This window comes from Bufo bufo, chromosome 1 (assembly GCF_905171765.1).
Source record: "Bufo bufo chromosome 1, aBufBuf1.1, whole genome shotgun sequence".
Classification (NCBI taxonomy): domain Eukaryota; kingdom Metazoa; phylum Chordata; class Amphibia; order Anura; family Bufonidae; genus Bufo; species Bufo bufo.
This window is the reverse complement of record NC_053389.1, coordinates 644,979,138-644,999,416: the sequence shown is the minus strand read 5'-3', so window position 1 is coordinate 644,999,416 and position 20,279 is coordinate 644,979,138. Positions and strand designations below refer to the sequence as shown.

Genomic DNA, 20,279 nt, shown 5'->3' with positions numbered 1-20,279 from the left:
CTTTGGAGTGTAGGAGGAAACTGGAGTATCCAGAGGAAACCCGCACAAACATTGGGAGAACATACAAACTCCATGCAGATGTTGTCCTTGGTTGGATTAAACCTGCATCTAGAACTGTGAACTATTGCTGGTTTTCGTTTCTTCCCTTTAACCGCCTCACGTCCGCCCATAGACTATAAACGTCCTATGGGTGGACGTCTATTTCTGACAGCACGTTTTAAAACGTCCTGTCAGAAATAGCAGCTGCACGCTAATCGTGCAGCTGCTGATCGGGTTGCCCGCTGTCAGTGACAGCAGGGCAACCCTAAGACAAGGCAGGGACAGTGCCCAGGTGTCCCTGCCTTCTAGATCGCTGCAGACACAGCGCTCACCGAGCGCTGTGTCTGCAGAGCAGGAAGCGCTGTGCGCTTCCTGTTCCGGCCGTCATGTGACCGGAGAGTGCAGGAGCTGTGTGAGGTCTCTCAGAGACCTCGATCAGCCCTGCTGTGAGGCTGTACAGCGCAGGATTGCTGCTGTACAGCCTCTATAGGGGTGCATTTGTCCTGTAACTGGGGCTACTATGTCAGCCCCAGTTACAGGAGAAATCAACAGTGAAAAAAAAAAAAGTGAATGTAAATGTCCCCCAGAGGTCTTGTATGACCTTATGGGGGACGAAAAGTGTAAAATAAAATAAAAATAAAATAAAAAGTTTCACATGTAAAAAAAAAAAAAATCCCAAGTAAGGAATAAAAAAAAAAATAGAAAAAATAAAATAAAATAGACATATTTAGTATTGCCGCGTCCGTAAAAACCAGCTCTATAAAAATATCACATGACCTAACCACTCGGGTGAACACCGTAAAAAAAAAAAAAAAAAAACTGTGTCAAAACAAGCAATTTTTGTCACCTTGCATCACAAAAGGTGCAACACCAAGTGATCAAAAACGCGTATGTCCCACAAAATAGTACCAATAAAATCGTCACCTCATCCTGCAAAAAATGAGCCCCTACATAAGAAAATCTCTCAAAAAATTAAAAAACTATAGCTCTCAGAACATGGACACATTAAAACATAATTTTTTTGTTTCAAAAATGCTATTATTGTGTAAAACTTTAATAAATGAGAAAAAGTATACATATTAGGTATCGCCACGTCCGTAACAATCTGCTCTATAAAAATGTCACTTGACTGAACCCCTCAGGTGAACGCTGTAAAAATAAATAAATAGAAACTGTGCTAAAGCAACCAATTTTTTGATCACCTTGCCCCATAAAGTGTTATAATGAATGATCAAAAAATCATATGTACCCAAAAATAGTACTAATAAAACTGGCACCTTATCCCCTAGTTTCCAAAATGGGGTCACTTCTTGGGAGTTTCTACTGTAAGGGTGCATCAGGGGGCTTCAAATGGGACATGGCATCTAAAAACCATGTGGAGTTCCTTTCCTTCTGCGCCCTGCCGTGTGCCCATACAGCAGTTTACGACCACATGTGGGGTGTTTCTGTAAACCGCAGAATCTGGGTAATAAATATTGAGTTTTGTTTGGCTGTTAACCATCGATGTGTTAAAGAAAAAAATTGATTAAAATGGAAAATCTGCCAAAAAAGTGAAATTTAAAAATTTGATCTCCATTTTCCTTTAATTCTTGTGGAACGCCTAAAGGGTTAACAAAGTTTGTAAAATCGGTTTTGAATACCTTGAGGGGTGTAGTTTCTACAATGGGGTCATTTATGGGGGTATCCACTATGTAGGCCCCACAAAGTGACTTCAGACCTGAACTGGTCCTTATAAAGTGGGTTTTGGCAATTTTCTTACAAATTTGAAGAATTGCTTCTAAACTTCTAAGCCTTCTAACGTCCTAAAAAAATAAAAATGACATTTCCAAAATGATGCCAACATAAAGTAGACATATGGGGAATGTTAAATAATAAATATTTTATGAGGTATCACTTTCTGTTTTAAAAGCAGAGAAATTGAAATTTAGAAAATTGCGAATTTTTCAAATTTTTGGGTAAATTTGGGATTTTTTCATAAATAAAGGTGAAATATTTTGACTCAAATTTATGACTATCATGAAGTACAATGTGTCACGAGAAAACAATCTCTGAATGACTTGGATAAATAAAGGCGTTCCAAAGTTATTACCACATAAAGTGAGATATGTCAGTTTTGCAAAATTTGGCCTGGTCAGGAAGGGGGCAAAGGGCCCAGATGGGAAGTGGTTAAAGGGAACCTGTCACCGGGATTTTGGGTATGGAGCTGAGAACATGGGCTGCTAGATGCCCGCTAGCACATCCGCAATACCCAGTCCCCATAGCTCTGTGTGCTTTTATTGTGTAAAAAAACCGATTTGATACATATGTAAATTAACCTGAGAGGAGTCCTGTCCCTGACTCATCTCAGGTTAATTTGCATATGTATCAAATAGTTTTTTTTTACACAATAAAAGCACACAGAGCTATGGGGACTGCGTGCAACCCATGTCCTCAGCTCTGTACACAAAATCCAGGTGACAGGTTCCCTTTAAAGGGGTTGTGCACTTTTGGGGGAAATGGGGAGCGATTGGCTGAAGTGGCGTCAAACAGGTAGATTACATCCACAGAGCCAAGAGGAGCAGACGAGGCCAGGGAGTGAAGGAGCTGGGAGCCAGCATCGGGAGTAAGCTAAGTATACTTGCTTTTGCATGTCTGTGCAGGAAGGGGGGGGGGGGCAAAAAGTTCCCCAAGGTGCACAACCCCTTTAAACAGAATCTGTCACCTCCAGCAACCCTATACATGTACTACATGTATAGAATAACAGCCACTGACCCCAGATCAGTAATTTATGTCGATATGCACCCCCATTACCCCACAAACCAGCCATGGTATATATAGAGAGGACTCCAGCAGAAGCCCTCTCTATGCATTCCACGGACAGTTTGTGGGCGCATAACAGTGGAACGGGAGAGAGTATCGACATACTAATTACTCATCTGGATTCAGCAGCATTAGCGCTATATAAGTATTGGGCCCCTTTTACACAAGCGAGTTTTCCACGCGGGTGGAATGCGTGACGTGAACACATAGCACCCGCACTGAATCCTGACCCATTCATTCCATTTTTTTTTATGCATCAGTTCGGCGCTGTGTGAAAAACGCAGCATGTTCTATATTCTGTGTTTTTCACGCATAGGCCCCATAGAAGGGAATGTGGCTTTAGTGAAAACCGCATTGCATCTGCGAGCAAGTGTGGATGCGATGCGTTTTTCACTGATGGTTGCTAGGAGATGTTGTTTGTAAACCTTCAGTTTTTTATCACGCGCGTGAAAACCGCATCAAAAGGCATTGCACCCGCGCGGAAAAAAACTGAACGTAATCGCAGACAAAACTGACTGAACTTGCAAAATGGTGCGATTTTCACTGAACGCATCCGGACCTAATCCGTCACGCTCGCGTAAAAGACGCCTTATAGTTCTAAATAGGGCTCTCCGGAGGTGACAGATTCCCTTAAAGGGTTTCTGTCACCCCATTAAACCGTTTTTTTTTTTTTTTCTTTACTAATAATCCCTACACTGCGATCTCCTCATACATAATCTAATTAATGATTTTGGTTCAGTAGAATTTCTTAAAAATCGATTTTTATAATATGTAAATTACCTTGCTACCAGCAAGTAGGGCGGCTACTTGCTGGTAGCAGCCGCATCCTCCGATGGTAATGACGCCCCCTCTGCTTGTTGATTGACAGGGCCAGCGGACGGGATCTTTCTCCGCTGGCCCTGCCTGTTTTGATTCAATATCTTGCGCCTGCGCCGCGGCCGTACCTATATTCAATCTGCGCAGGCGCACTGAGAGGCGGCCACTCACTCGGCCGCTCCATCCTCAATGCGCCTGCGCCGATGACGTCACATCTACACCCGGCGCAGGCGCATTGAGGAGCGAGCGGCCGAGTGAGTGGCCGCCTCTCAGTGCGCCTGCGCAGATTGAATATAGGAACGGCCGTGGCGCAGGCGCAAGATATTGAATCAAAACAGGCAGGGCCAGCGGAGAAAGATCCCGTCCGCTGGCCCTGTCAATCAACAAGCAGAGGGGGCGTCATTACCATCGGAGGATGCGGCTGCTACCAGCAAGTAGCCGCCCTACTTGCTGGTAGCAAGGTAATTTACATATTATAAAAATCGATTTTTAAGAAATTCTACTGAACCAAAATCATTAATTAGATTATGTATGAGGAGATCGCAGTGTAGGGATTATTAGTAAAGAAAAAAAAAAAAAAACGGTTTAATGGGCTGACAGAAGCTCTTTAAAGGCCACTTTCACATGGTCGGTATTTATAAGACACAACCAGGGAGGGAACATACAAAGTAAAAGTATAATGGAAAGGTTTGCGCCTCTTTCTTGTTTTGAGCCCACTCTTGGTTTTGGCTGATGGCGTGAAAGGGTACGGCCACACAGGGTGGACTTTCTTACATGGACTCCGCAGCAAAATCTGCAGTGAATTCACAGCTAAATCCACAGTGGTTTTGGATTTTGCTGTGGTTCACAACCTATGCGGTCCACTGCACAGCGTGAAATCCACGGTGGAATTCTGCATAGACTGACATGCTGCAGATCAATTTATGGAGTGGATTTTTTTTTCCCCACAGTGTGTGAATAAAATCTACTAAAATCCCATCCACTTTCCTGGTACTGTAATACAAAATATTCCACGGTGGAAAATCCACAGTATATCTGCCATGTGTGAACATACGCAAAATAGGCAGATAACACATAACTTGGAGTAATACAGTCTATTGTACTTACATAATCCGTGATTATAATAAAAAAAAATATATATATATCTTCAGATGTACAATCTACATGTGTATCTGCTCCAGTCTGTAGCATAGAAGAACAGACAACTGAATGAGTATTAAAATTTCCAATGTCCATTAATACAGTACATTGTTCAGTGCACATTTTCCTTAAAGGGGTTGTCCCATTAAAAATACTCTACAGTTTTCAAACCAGCACCTGGATCTGAATACTTGTAATTGCATGTAATTAAAAATGTAGCATAGCCACTGAGTTATTAAAAAAAATATGTATCTGTATAGCGCCACCTGCTGCTTGTTCTTTTTCTTATTTTTGACCTGCTCACTGAGATGGCCGCACATGCTCAGTTTCATCCTTCAACTGCCTTCTGAGCTGTGATAGGGAGAGCTGAGACACACCCCCGTATCTACAGCAGAAAAGACACTCCCCTTGAGCTGCCAGCTTGATAGAAATCTAGCAGATCAATGAATGAGGAGATCTCTGGATCCATGTGAGGTACAGGGCTGGTTCTAGCTGTGGTAGAAAGAGATTGTCATGTCCTATATGATGTGTGATTTTCATTTTTTACATTAGTCATTGGATAACCCCATTAAACTGTTTACATAATGACATGGGATGACCTTGAAAGCGTTCAATCACCAGTAATCACCAGATAAACCATCCTGCTGGACACGACATCACTTGGTGCTGCTTGCAGCGTTCGGGTGTCCGTCTGGCCGTGCGGAGGCAAACGGATCCGTCCAGACTTACAATGTAAGTCAATGGGGATGGATCCGTTTGAAGATGACACAATATGGCTCAATTTTCAAACGGATCCGTCCCCATTGACTTTCAATGTAAAGTCTTGACGGATCCGTCTGAACAACTTTCACACTTAGAATTTTTTCTAAGCTATAATGCAGACGGATCCGTTCTGAACGGATCCAAACGTCTGCATTATAGGAGCGGATCCGTCTGTGCAGACAGCAGACGGATCCGCTCTGAACGCAAGTGTGAAAGTAGCCTAAGAAGGAGATCAGGCCGCCAAGTGCCTGCTGTTTTACACAGCAGACATTCAGTGGAAGATGCTGTGATCGGCAAATACCGATCACAGACTTATAACCCCTCAGATGCCATGGTCAACTATGACCACACCATCTGAGTGCTCAGCGAGATTGAGGGAGCCGTCTGGGTGCTTTGGCTCTGAGGTCTGCCATAGCAAAGTTCCTATGTCAGGGATGGATATCAATGTAGTGATTCTCCCATAGACTGCAGTAGTAAATCACTGAAGTGTATGGGTTCAGCAGTCAGAAGACTGCACGTTAAAGGAGTGTCTGTCACAAACCTTTAACTAATTAAACTACAAGCAACGTCCACCAATGATAAAAGCATTCTAAACAGCCAATGAGTTTTTTTCCCCCCATTACAGTATACTACTACAGAGGGATCTGGACAGATTGGAGGCTTGGGCAGAAAAGTGGCAGATGAGGTTTAACACTGACAAATGTAAGGATATGCACATGGGAAGGAATAATGCAAGTCACCCGTACATACTAAATGGTAAAACACTGGGTAAGGCTACATGCACACGACCGTATGTGTTTTGCGGTCTGCAAAAAAAACGGATGACTTTCCGTATGGCATAAAAAAATTTTTGCGGATCCGTTTTTTTGGTGGATCCATTGTAACAATGCCTATCCTTGTCCGCAAACTAGAAAAAAATAGGACATGCTGATGCGGACAGCACACGGTGTGCTGTCCGCATTTTTTGCGGACCCATTGAAATGAATGGGTCCGCATCCTATCCGCAAAAAAAACGGAACGGACACAAAATACGGTCGTGTGCATGAGGCCTAACACTGACATGGAAAAGGATCTAGGAATTTTAATAAACAGCAAACTAAGCTGCAAAAACCAGTGTCAGGCAGCTGCTGCCAAGGCCAATAAGATAATGGGTTGCATCAAAAGGGGCATAGATGCCCATGATGAGAACATAGTCCTGCCACTTTCCAAATCGCTAGTCAGACCATACATGGAGTACTGTGTACAGTTCTGGGCTCCTGTAAACAAGGCAGACATAGCAGAGCTGGAGAGGGTCCAGAGGAGGGCAACTAAAGTAATAACTGGAATGGGGCAACTACAGTACCCTGAAAGATGATCAAAATTAGGGTTATTCACTTTAGAAAAAAGACAACTGAGGGGAGATCTAATTACTATGTATAAATATATCAGGGGTCAGTACAGAGATCTATCCCATCAGCTATTTATCCCCAGGACTGTGACGAGGGGACATCCTCTGCGTCTGGAGGTAAGAAGGTTTGTACACAAACATAGAAAAGGATTCTTTACGGTAAGGCTACTTTCACACTAGCGTTGTTTAAATTCGGCGTTCAATTCCGACACCGGAACTGCCCGCCGGATCCGGAAAAACGTGTGAAAACGGATTACATTTGAATCCTGATCAGGATTTTGATCACAATGAAAAAATGCATTGGAAAAAACGGATCCGCCATTTATGGACTGTTAACTTTTTTTTCACATTTTTCGGGTTTAAGATGCAAAAGCCGGATCTGGTTTGACTGAACACACGGCGCGGGATCCGGCGTTAATGCAAGTCAATGGGAAAAAGACCGGATCCAGCGTTCAAAGTGTTCAGGATTTTTGGCCGGAGGTAAAAATACAACATGCTACGGTTTTCTAAAAAGACTGAACTGAAGACATCCTGAACGGATTGCTCTCCATTCAGAATGCATTAGGATAAAACTGATCAGTTCTTTTCCGGATTTGAGCCCCTAGGACGGAACTCAGCGCCGGAAAAGAAAACCGCTAGTGTGAAAGTACCCTAAGAGCAGTGAGACTATGGAACTCTCTGCCTGAGGAGGTGGTGATGGTGAGTTCACTAAAGGAATTCAAGCTGGGCCTGGATGTATTTCTGCAGTGTAATAATATTACAGGCTATAGCTACTAGAGAGGGGTCGTTGATCCAGGGAGTTATCTGATTGCCTGATTGGAGTCGGGAAGGAATTTTTTATTCCCCTAAAGTGGGGAAAATTTGCTTCTACCTCACAGTTTTTTTTTTTTGTCTTCCTCTGGATCAACTTGCAGGATGACAGGATTGTTCTTAGGCTACTTTCACACCTACGTTAGGTGCGGATCCGTCTGATATCTGCACAGACAGATCCGCACCTATAATGCAAACACTTGTATCCGTTCAGAACGGATCTATTTGCATTACCATGAACAAAAAAAATGATGTTTTGATGTCCACCTGACGATGCGGAGCCAAACTGATCCATTTTGACTTACACTGAAAGTCAATGGGAGGCGGATCCGTTTTCAAATGCACCAGCTTGTGTCAGTGAAAACGGATCCGTCCCCATCGACTTACATTGCAAGTCAGGACAGATCAGTTTGGCTCTGCATCGCCATGGATCTCACAAACGGACCCAGAAACGCCAGTGTGAAAGTAGCTTTATTTGTAAAATGGAGAAAGTGGTGATTTTCATTTTTATATCTGGGGTGGTTTTTTATGCTTAAACAATTGTTTTTACCCATTTTTACTTTCTCTACATAATAAAAGACATTTGCTGAAGTGAGACAACCCCTTTAAGAATAAAAGTTATTTTTGTGGACATTCAATGACCACCAAACGGTCATACAGGTATGTTTAGAATGCTTTTACCATGTGCTGATGGACTTTGCTGGTAGTTTAATTAGTGAAAAGTCTGTGACAGACACTCTTTAAAAGACTAAAAAGAAGTGTAATAAAAAAAAAAGTAGAAATAAGTGTTTAAACATAAAAAAAACACCCAAAATATAAAAAGTTCAAAATCACCCCTTTCCTTTTTTAAGTACTAATTCTATGCAAGTTACCTCCTCAGTGCAACAAAGGTGTTGCCGTTGCACCTGAGCCTGTACTCATTCTCTTCCAGGCTGTGTCCCCCGCTATGACTGACAGTGCCAGGCAGAGTAGACCTACATACTCGTGCCTGGTCCTGAAGTCTCGCCGTCAGTCCAAACTGTGGGAGTGAATGAGTACAGCCTCTGGGTGCAACTGCAACACCCTTGTTGCACCAAGTGGCTAATCTGCATAAAATAAAAAAAAGCCTGAGTTCTCACACGCATTTTGCCGTCCACAAAAAATACAGATGACGTCCGTGTGCATTCTGTATTTTGTGGAACGGAACAGCTGGCCCCCAATAGAACAGACCTATCCTTGCCCGTAACGCGGACAATAGGACATGTTCCATTTGCGGAACGGACAAGGAATGCACAGAGTAACTTTCGTTTTTGTTTGCCGATCCATTGAAATGAATGGTTCCGTATACGGTCTGCAAAAAAAAAACCTAAAAAACTTAACGGATGCGGAAAGAAAATACGTTTGGTGTGCGTGAGCCGTAAGACTGGGGCCAGGCGACCACCAGCTCCTGGCACGGGCCCCCGCAGCCTGGTCATGTGTCTAGGGTCCCTCCGCCCGCCTCAGCCGCGGACTATACTGTACATGTGGAAACCACCAGAACACCGAGAAACTTTCTAGAGCAGAGGTGAAAGCCGCAGAAAGCGCCACACACCCACACGCCATACACTGACAGGCCGGCGCTAATGAAGCCGAAGATGTTCTGACAGCGCATTTATCAACCATTTCTGACAGCATCGATCTGACTCTGCCACAACCACGTCTCCACCGCCCCCCCCAAGGGCCGCGGCTTGTGCAGCTGCCGTTCTTGTGACCGACCCCTTGTAAGAAGGACGCATACACCTCTCCAATTAGCAGCGTCCTCAGACGGCTTGTGAGGAGAAGACAATCCCGCCAGGGCCCAGACGCTGCGTGTCAGAAAGGCAAGCGAAGCCCAAGCTGCGCCCTCATAGTTAAACGTCCCTAGAGCATCCGCTCTGCTGTATCCCTCCGCCCCTTCTCTCTCTCTAGAGCCGGATCTTAGTTTTTATAACAGGGGCTACATTTGGTCAACGGAAGAGTTAACAAGAGGAGGAAAAAAAAAAAAAAAAAAAAAAAGTAGCGCCGGATGTGTTACTCTGCTTCGGCGGAGGGATATTCATCTTGGAGCTAACGTGGTACTGAGGCTCGACGAGCGAAAAAAATGTCTGCCTGAGGGAGACCCACAAGTTCCTATCGGGTGAAAACAAAACCTTTCCGTGCGGTGAAAGCCCCTCAAAGCCACACAAACCGGGAGTCTAGAGGACGTTTCGAGCTGGTGACGTTTTCGGGCCGCTGACAAGACACCGGGAGGACGGTGGACGGGGACTCCCATAAACTTCAATCCAATTGTTGGATGTTTAAACGGAAAAAAAGGTAAATGCGGCGCGTGGTGGTCGCGGCTTCGGGGGTCGTGTCCCTGGCTGGCTTTGTATTTGAGGATGTGCCCCCACTGTGGAGCTGTGAGCCGGGGTCACCCATCATGGGGCAGGTAGTCCCCCCCGGGAGGAGGTGTGCAGCCCCTGCCTACGGCTCCTCACTCCCGGAGACTAAGCTGTCGTATTGTCTCATCCCGGGGGTCTTCCTCCACTTCCAGCGTCTTGGGCCACATTACCGCCGCTTTCATCCTTCAAACTTCTTAGGAGCCTGTGTCACTTTTCTCTCTCCATAGGGTAAAGTGTCAGGGATGCCCTGTGTGCTCGCCCCCCTCTCCCTGGGTGTCAGATGGGTGTCAGGGGCTGCTGTGATGCAGATGCTAAGTGTCTCCCTCTCTCACTAGGAGCTGATCTGAGTGGTCGGAGATGAATCCTCAGCAGCGGATGGCCGCCATAGGCACAGACAAGGAGCTGAGCGACCTGCTGGATTTCAGCGCGGTACGGTATCATTCTGGCTCTTGTGGCTTATCACACCGAAACCCGGGGGGGGGGGTGCCACCACTAAAGTGGGCACCATCAATTTGATGTCATGTCTAGACTCCTTAAGATGTAATCACTTAAAAGACTACGGGGGTCAATTGGCTTACAACTTGGAGACTAGTGATTGACCCCAAAAAACCACCAATCCAATTACAGCATTACAGCGACTTAAAACCCTATTAAGTCTTTATTTTTATTTTTTTCCACCCAAAATCTGAAACTGTAAAAGCTTATTTCTAAGCAGTGCTTAAGCCACACTTGTTGCCCCCATAAAGTAAGCGTCCTAAGCCATTTTACCGAATGGCGGTGATGTTACGTCCCTAAGTTTAGCCCTGACGGCTTCCTGAACACTTTCGGTTACAGTAAATGGAATTCTCTTTAATGTATTTTGTGCTATACCTTTTATAAACCCTCGTGACCCTTTAAATCGACAGTCACTTGTGTAACACGTAGCGTGCTGCTCGCCTGTCTGAGAACAATGAACTCATAGCAAAATCCTCTTCTGTTTTGCAGATGTTTTCTCCACCTGTTAATAGTGGGAAAACCAGACCAACTACACTAGGAAGCAGTCAATTCAGCGGATCAGGTAAAAAATCAGCCCTGCTAGTGTGTATTGTGTTATGTCGCTGCTCAGTGCTTTGGAATACTTTTTTCCTTTCTGAAGACACCTCATGCCTTTCTCGATGTGAATGGTCCTGCCATCTTCCAGGATTTATCAGCGCATACTTCTGCTTAGCCCCTTGATTTTCTCACGGCATGTACCAGGACCTTGTGTCTGATCTTCTCAGATTTCCAGACGTTTTGAGCATTTATTTTGTTTAGAAACCTCTCATGATCCCCAACTGGTTTCCACCCCAATCTCTAATTCTCCGCACCCCTTTTGTACTTGGGTCTTCTCTACCTCTTTGCAGTAATTTGGCTGTATTTTATGTACTACCACTTGGTTGAACACCACGAAGAAACAAAGGGTTGATTACTAAATCTGTTGGAATGAGCACGGATCCCATGTAAATTGCTTCCACATTGCGCTAGCTCAGCCAGATGTGGCTCGCAAGACGAATTGTGTTATGACAATGTGAGATGGTGTCTGACTGAATTGCCCCATAATCGGGAAAGGCTTGCTAGCATTGGCACATTTCTGTTGGCGTCGTATGGTTGTCACGAGTTGTCTCTTTGTTCAGTAAGGTTTATTCTTGTTACTTTACAGACATGGGATCTAGTGCTATACAACACACCTTGTTACAGCTTGATGACTGTCATTGCTGTCCATGGTGGCGTTTTGTGTCATTTTAGTTATGCTACTTGGTATGGAATAAACCACAGCTCCGCACGTCTGTGCCTATGCGGGGTCACAGTTAACTAGACCTGCAATCGTGTACCCAGATTTCTAACACTTGGGGTACGGCCACACGTTCAGGTTTTGGAAGCCAAAATCACCACTGCATCGTAAAGGGAGAGAAAAGATAAAGGACAGATACGTCTCCTCTATTTTTTGATTAACTCCTGGTTTGGGCATGCAGAAACCTGACCGTGTGCATTACCCTTTTTGTGCATGAATCCTAAACTTTGAGGCCCGCTTGTAGGTTTGGACCAGTGCTGTGGGTCCATTCACACGTCCGTATGTGTTTTGCGGATCCGCAAAACACGGACACCGGCAATGTGCGTTCCACATTTTGCGGAGCGCACATTGCCGGCACTCTCATAGAAAATGCAATTGCGGACAAGAATAGGACATGTTCTATTTTTTTTTGCGGAACGGAAGTGCGGATCCGCAAATGCGGATGCGGACAGCACATACCGGCCCCATTGAAAATGAATGGGTCCGCACCTGTTCCACAAAATTGCAGAATGGATGCGGACCCATTTTGCGGACGTGTGAATGGACCCTTAGACAGCCGTACTCATAATATGCAGCCCGTTTTTTTCACCTCTGTGCTAATAACAGCTTTGTCCATTTACTATATACATACACTAAAGCAGTTATGGCTGACCTCCGGCACTCCAGCTGTGCTAAAACTACAACTCCCAAGATGCACACTTGCTTCGCTGTTCTCAGAACTCCATAGAAATGAATGGGGCATGCTGGGAGTTGTGGTTTCACCACAGCTGGAGTGTGGGAGGTTAGCCATCACTGTAAAGTGTTTTCTGCATACACAGGTTTGTGCCTTTTTAAGGAGCTTTATCAAAGGGCAGAGAAGGAGTTATGAAAGTTGCTTCTTAAAGCATTTTTTTCCTGCTTGTCAGACTTTTTAGCCCAAGTGTCAGACACTTTATGCGGTGAAAAGCGATCATTGTCTTTCAGGGTGAATGTATGTGTAATATATAGTAGTATTTGGACGTGTGCGTCACATCAGTCAGGTCCACAGATTTGTATTCATGTTATACAAATTTAAATTATTGGCAGCTCTGCTTCCCATACATTTCATTCACGAGATGTTGCTATAAAGACAAGGCGTGATCTCCTTCAGCAATAACCTCCTTAGGCAGCCTAATACCTGGTGACCGTTATCCAGTGCCCTGCCAACAGCGGGCTCGTTCTTTGCCTTAAATATTGTTTTCCTGGTTAAACATGAGCCGCACAGAGGGTGGGATACTGGTACCCTGTCCTTTTCAGACGTGATATTATTCAGGGTAATGTTACCCAAAAGTTCAGAATTTTTTTTATTTTTTTTGCCAAAGTTAAAGAAATCCTGTCATGATATGTAAGCAAACCAGGCCGATTTTATAGCAGTGTGTGAAATTCCTCTGATATTGTAAAATTTCCCTTGCTTGTGCCTCATGTGTTTATACATGCATATTATATGAGTGACTGCATTAGATTGCAGTCATTTAAAGGTTTTTCTCCCCCCCCCCCCCAGAATTAAATGAAACCTATGCGTTTTTCCATGTCTGTCATATGTTACAAATGGCACTTTCAGTTATAAATTTAGATACAGTGATGCCGCCCAGTAGAGACAGACTAGGTGGTTGCCATGATTTGTCCCGCAGTTAGTTGCTGTGGCACAGCCATTCAGTTTAACAGATCGCATGCGTTTCTTGGTCTAAAATGCACATCTCATGTGTTAATGTTGATTTTTATTTTTATTTTATTTCCAAAGGTGTTCTGGTGAAGTGAAGGGTAGAATCTGATTGGCTGCAGTGGAGAATATGGACGCTTTTTATGTATAGCATTTGTCATACATCCCTTTCTCTAATTTTGTTTTTTTCTTCGTAGTGAGGACAGATAGCCAGCAAGAATACTATAGGGTTGAATTAAAGGTGTTGTCTAGCCTAGGAGGCATGTTGGCAACCTGTAGCCAAAAAACGAACAAACCACAACTCTCCTTTATGCGGTTTCTTCGTTCCCACACTGCTGCCCTGTTCCCGTCCCCACCGGGCCGGAAGTGGGTTGGTCTAGTGACCACTGCAAATAACATTGTACATCTTTGTGTAGCCTTTGTATTTTAAAAGGGTTGTGCAGCCAGTACATATTCATGACCTATCATTGGTATCTGATCTGTGGGGGTCCGACACTCCTGCCGATAAGCTGTTTGAAGAGGACCTGGCGCTTGTATAAGTGTAATCTTGAAGAGGAAGCAGTGCTTGTACGAGCTCTGCCTCCTCTTCCAACAGCTGATTGGTGGGAAGTGCCGGAAGTTGGACCCCCACAGACCAGATATTCTGAGGATAGGTCATGAATGTGCACTGGCTGCGCAACCCTTTAATATAGGAGGTGTGTGTATGTATACTTATTATGTACAGATAGAGATATATATATATATATATATATATATATATATATATATATATATATATATATATTATATATTTGAAAAAAAGAGATGGCAGCACCGTCACAGATAAAAGTAGATGAAGGGTGCAAAAAGCCCAATGTGGATATAAGCCAATCCAATGTAATATAAGCGATGAAAAGAAGGGCAGCACTCCAATATAAAAAATGAAAAACTTTATTTACCCATAAGGCTGTAGCGACGTTTCCGCTCTTACACAGGAGCCTTCCTCAAGCAGTGAGGCTGCTTGAGGAAGGCTCCTGTGTAAGAGCCGAAACGTCGCTACAGCCTTATGGGTAAATAAAGTTTTTCATATTTTATATTGGAGTGCTGCCCTTCTTTTCATCGCTTATATATATTCATATATATATATTTTTTTTATTTTTTAAAATCAATAGTTAAGAGTACTTTCACACTAGCGGCAAGGAACTCCGGCGGGTGAACAGCCTGTCGGATCCATGCTGCCGCTAGTGCACGCGTGCCCCCGTACTACTGCTCCGGCCCCATTGACTATTATGGGGGCGGGGTGGATGGCAAACATGCCAAGAGGCATGTCGTACTTGTGAAATGAATAAGTCTGCACCCGTTCCGCAAAATTGTGGACCGGATGCGGACTCATTCATACGGCCGTCTGAGCCCTTAAGTTGACCGTACACAGTAGGTCTATGTTGGCTGAATCCGTCATCTAATGTGTCAGGGGTTGTTCAGGTGTTTCGTATTGATAACCTATCCCCAGGAAAGGTCATCAATACTTGATTGGTGTTGGTACGACACCATCGCCCCCACTAATCGCTTCTTCACAGCCTACTAAGCACAGTGCCGTCCATTGGATAGCAGCTGTGCATTCACCTTCAATGGGACTGAGATGCGTCTAGGCCATGGGACTGATGAACATTTCGTCACTGCCCTAGAAAGAAGCTGTGGAGCTCACTGGAACACTGCGATCTCTTCAAACAGTGATTGGCAGGGGGGCTGGGAGTCAGCCGCCCATAGATCTGAATTTGATGACCTATCTGCTGGATAGATCATCAGTATTAAACACCTGGACAACCCCTTTAACTGCACAATCCTTTTGTTCTCGGGAAGATAAGTAGCTTTCTCCCCATTCACTGCATATATGTGTTTGACCAACAGTAATCTCATGTCTGTGGCCAGCTTTCTTGTTGAACAGTCATTAAACTTGTTTACTCTAGATGAATTGTACTATGAAATATAATATGTGTGTTAAGCCAGCCATTTTAAAAGGCTGACGGCGTACAACATCTCTCCTGATTCCCTCACGTACACATACATGCTCATGTTTCTTTTATGTTGTCAATGGAGAGAAAGGACTAAGGGTCCCTTTACATGGGACGATATAGCAGCAGATTGTCAGGAAGGAAGCGTTCCTTCCCAATGATCGCCTGCTGTCTGGTGGAGGAGACCACTGCATTTAAAAACAGCGATCTCCTCCACAGTATTGGGAGGAGTGATCGCTAATGCTATCACTCTTCCCTATACTTGTTTACCGGCAAATGATTAATTCTTGTGACTACAAGAATGATCTATTACCTGATAAACGAGCGTTTCGCATTTTTCTTTTAATTGGACTTATTCCTGGTGTTAGCGAAACAAAAACAAAAAAAACTTCAGAAACGACATCCAAAAAACTGTGAGTTCTTGGTTACAACTGATAGTCATAATTATTCTAATTAAATGTTTTTTTTATGGCCTAAGGCCAATAAATAGCGGCGAGTGTAGTCATTGTGACATGTTTCTAGTTGTGATGGCAGGTGTTTGTCAGGATATTTACTAAGATTTCTAGATTATGTCTGTATTTGGTATGTTGTGTGGAAAGCTGATTGTTGCTGCCTTCTTGCGTATTCTTTCTTTTTTTTCCTTGGAATGGTTAAAATCTATCTTATACTATTAACATATTTAAAATACTATTTCCTAGTCAACCAAATTTCAAAGAAAAAAGACATAGGGGAAGGAAAAAAACCTTTTTATTTTGAAGCGTTTGAGGGATTCCTTTATCTGATGAGTGTGATTGACTTCAAAATGTGTGAAAACGGCAGTCATTGCTTGTGATCTTCCTTAAAGATTAAAATGGCATCTTTCATCAGCTAAACACCTGCCTCGAGGCATTAGGAATGTGTTACAAATGCGTCTTTGTTTTCCTGCGAAGAGCTTGAAACATTTACTTCTTATTCTGGGGCGAAAAATGTGGCCACTGTTTGCCTCGAGTGCGACTGAGTTACTTGGCTCCTTTCTACCAGGTTTCCTTGTGACACCTCCAGGTCTGCTGTAATGCTCCGGCAGAATAGCAGTCATGTGCAGTGTATAGTGTAGTGCCCGGCTTCTATACATCATTGGGCACAGGTTTGTGATGCTGGGATGAGTTTATTGCCGTCCTGTCTGAATAGACGCTTTGTATTACCGGCTCTAGAAAACAAAGCCGAGCCTGTAAACAGAACTGGAGGAGAAATAAAGGCCATACTTTCTGGAGAAGATGTTCACTGAATACCAAGGGAGCGTGCCCAGAAAAGGACACTTGTTTGCGGAATAAAATAATGGAGCCTGAATCTCGCTGAATAACAGTGGTACTAAATGTGTGTAATTTATCGAGCCCTCGGTAAAGCTGCTTTTTCTTGAATGAAGTAGCCCCTACTCTTTACCATTCTCCTTGTATGTACCGGCAAGGTCTTTCTCCGTAGAACTTGGTTTGGTTAGCACGCACTAAAGCATGTCTCCATGCCTTTGCTTTATATTTTGTGTACGTTTGGGCCGCTAAAATATAGGACTGTATTTTGTACTGGGGGAATTAACACGGTTAACTTTTTCCTAATTAAGTAGAATTTGTTTTACGAATATACATTGCGTTGCATTGAGTCAGTTAGCACCTACTCTCTTTATATTATATATTATGAAGGCGCCATTCATTCCATGGAGCTGTACATGTGATAAGGGGTACACGTACATAATACGAAACAACTGCACTAAACATGAACAAGACGAGTTACAAACTGGTACAGGAGAGAGAACCCTGCTCACAATATAGTTAAATGATCATTCAGGACACTCGATTCTTCTTTGACTGATCAATTTCAGTGATATTACAACTGCCAGTCCCTGGCCCATGCGCTGGCATTTCAGCCTTGTCATATGGTCATTGTGTGGCCTTGTTTTTTGGCTTGGTGATATAAACCAGCACAATTTACCTGTGACAATTGAGCTGCTGGAGCTTGGGGTGGAAAGTAGTCATTGGTAAAGTGGAGGAGCGGAGCTGCATACATCAGGTTTATGACCTGAAAGATTGACGGCAGAAAAAACCTCAGCTACTCATTCAGTAAATTATTTTCAGACCTTGTTAACTAATTTCATATTGTTGCCCCATTGTTCTTGTGCTTAGCTTCTTATACTTTTAAATGTGTTTTTATTGAAGGATATAAAACATAATTAGAGAAAAATGAGGGGTGTAACATTGCCTCAGAAAAAAGAGCAATTTGTAACATGCAGCCGTTTTTGAGCTTGGCATTATGGATATCTGTGTAAGAATAGAAGTGTAAAAACTTCCAGGCAGTGTGAGAGAAAGGAAAGAGGAAGAAAGTGGAGAGAGAATTCTCCCATCACTCTTCCTTTGTACCTCAAGAATGATGGGAAAACTTCATAGAAAGTGTAATCAAGTCATGTCTAGTTTCTTATTGGAAACGGGTCACTCCTGAACCTTATTTGAACCTTTAACATAACCACACGGGATGGATATGCTGCCGATTGTGTGTTTTTTTTTTTTTTTTTTGAATAGTGAAAGACAGCATCATTTACAATAACAGCAAAGTGGGTAAGACTTGACCTAATCTTATTCGCGTTCCGCACTAAAAAATCGGCCCTGATATTGCCTCGCAGTGCAGATTTTAAAACCACGATTTGTCAGTTCTTTTTTTCAGATTTTCAACACTTGGATTTTTTTGCAAATGCATAGAGAGAAATCTGCATCAAATCCACAACAAACTTTAAGATCTTATGGTGTATCATTGCTTAAAATCATGTAAACTTACTGTACTCTAAACAGACACAAAGTTTTGTCCCATTTTGTTACTAGCAGCCTATCAATGAGTATCCTGTAGTTGGGGTAGCCAGGTGAAGTTCTCTTTTTACGAATACAGCCCAAAAAACCCTGTCCATTATATTCTTTGAGTATTATGTACCTATGTAGACAAGAGGTCAGGCTGCCCTGTGTGGCTGACTTTCTGTGAATTTAAGGATTATGTCAGCATCTATCAGAGCTTCACACTGCTCTCCCCTGGCTTTTTTTTTTGTAAAAGCTGACCGTGAGAAAGCCACTGTATTACAATCAGGAAGTGGGGAGACAGGCTGAAGCTGTATCACATAAGAATCCAATGCGACTCACAAGTGTGACTTGGGGACACGTTCTTTCACTAATTTATTACTTGCAGGACTCGGCAGAGAGAGTGCAGTGGGGTAAAGCTAGGGCTACGCGACGACATGTGTCGCGCGACAATAAGTTGCTACACTGCGACGTGTCGCACGACAATTTTCATAATGATGGTCTATGCCAGGGATGGCCAACCTGCGGCTCTCCAGCTGCTGTAAAACTACAACTCCCACCGTGCCCTGCTGTAGGCAGTGTGGGCATGCTGGGAGTTGTAGTTTTGAAACAGCTGGAGAGCCTCAGGTTGGCCATCCCTGGTCTATGCAGTCGCGCTGCGATGCGACAGTTGCAGAAAAATCTATCTTGGATGGATTTTTTGCTACTGTCTTGTCAGTCGCAGCATGTCGCAGTGCGACACCATAGACTATCATTATAAAAACTGTCGTGCGACACAGGTTGCAGTGTAGCCTAAGACTGTGCACTCTGCCTGCACAGCCAGAGGCATAATGGAAAACGTAGACTGCATAAGGGAGACCCATGTTGACAACCCAAAAATAGCACATCATTTGAAACTGGAAAACCTACAAAAAGCATAGAGTAGACTCTTCAATATTCTTTAATGATAGTGTATGCTATAAGTAAATTGCTAAAAAAAAATACACTGGGTGGAGAATTCTAACACTGAATACACCTGAGGTCTGCTCCCTTTACTGCCATGATATTGGTGTTTAGAGAAAAATCTCAAGTGGCTGCTTTGCTTTACCAAGTGATGTGGCCACTTTGCTGTGAGGATCATGAAGGCGCCATTCCTAAGACAGCAGTGCTAGAAGTAGCCCACCGGTTATACACGTCCTCTCTGGTGACAGCGCATGGATCCCACTATCATCGGTGCATGCACATGACCAAACGGGGAAATGATACAGCAGTCCGAATGACATTCGTAATTCACAATGTTTAAAAATCCTGAGCAGTGGGGAAAATCAGCAGCATGTTTTTAAAATATGCAAGTGGCTTCTGCCCTGCTCCTCCATTGTTTTGGATTTTTAAAATTTTTAATCCGTAAAGATTGTATGAATTCTTGGTAATTGGAGCACTGCATCATTTCCTGTTTAGCTTTGTCTGAAACGAGAAGAATCACAGGGCTTTCACTTTTCTCCTGAATGTCCTTTTGAGTTGGCTTCCAGACACTGTATACAACCTTTCCAAATTCTGCCTCTAGGTTCTTGGACTAAACTACTTTAACCCATTATGGCCATATTCTAGATTAAGAAATCTAAGAAAAATGTAACAGTTGTTTGTGGAACAGCACAAGTGAAATGTTGGCACCAGAAAAGGCTCCTCTTGGATGCTGTATGTTCACATTCCTGAACTGTATTTTTCCATAAAGATCAGTGATGGTTATTGCCTTTCCATATGTGCTCCTCTGCTGCCACAGCGGATAAAATGGGTGTCCATAAAACTTGTGCTTGCATACAGTGGCGTACGTAGAGAAGTAAGGGCCCCATAGCAAGGATCAAACCAGCCCCCCACACAGG

The 20,279-nt window shown here is 43.6% G+C and overlaps 1 protein-coding gene across 6 annotated transcripts in view; it reads left to right on the top strand.

Moving 5' to 3' along the window:
* Positions 1–9,259: 9,259 nt before the first annotated feature.
* Positions 9,260–20,279, top strand: part of TCF12 (transcription factor 12) — a 171,948-nt gene continuing 160,928 nt past the window's right edge. For 3 of the 6 annotated variants that reach the window (XM_040413903.1, XM_040413901.1, XM_040413899.1), the window contains exons 1-3: positions 9,261–10,063; positions 10,467–10,560; positions 11,116–11,188. In XM_040413903.1, coding sequence (XP_040269837.1) covers positions 10,489–10,560; positions 11,116–11,188 — 145 coding nt within the window. In that variant the 5' untranslated portion in view covers positions 9,261–10,063; positions 10,467–10,488. Of the gene's footprint in view, positions 10,064–10,464; positions 10,561–11,115; positions 11,189–20,279 lie in introns of all 6 variants that reach the window. The other 3 variants (XM_040413898.1, XM_040413900.1, XM_040413902.1) reach the window with 3 other exon arrangements.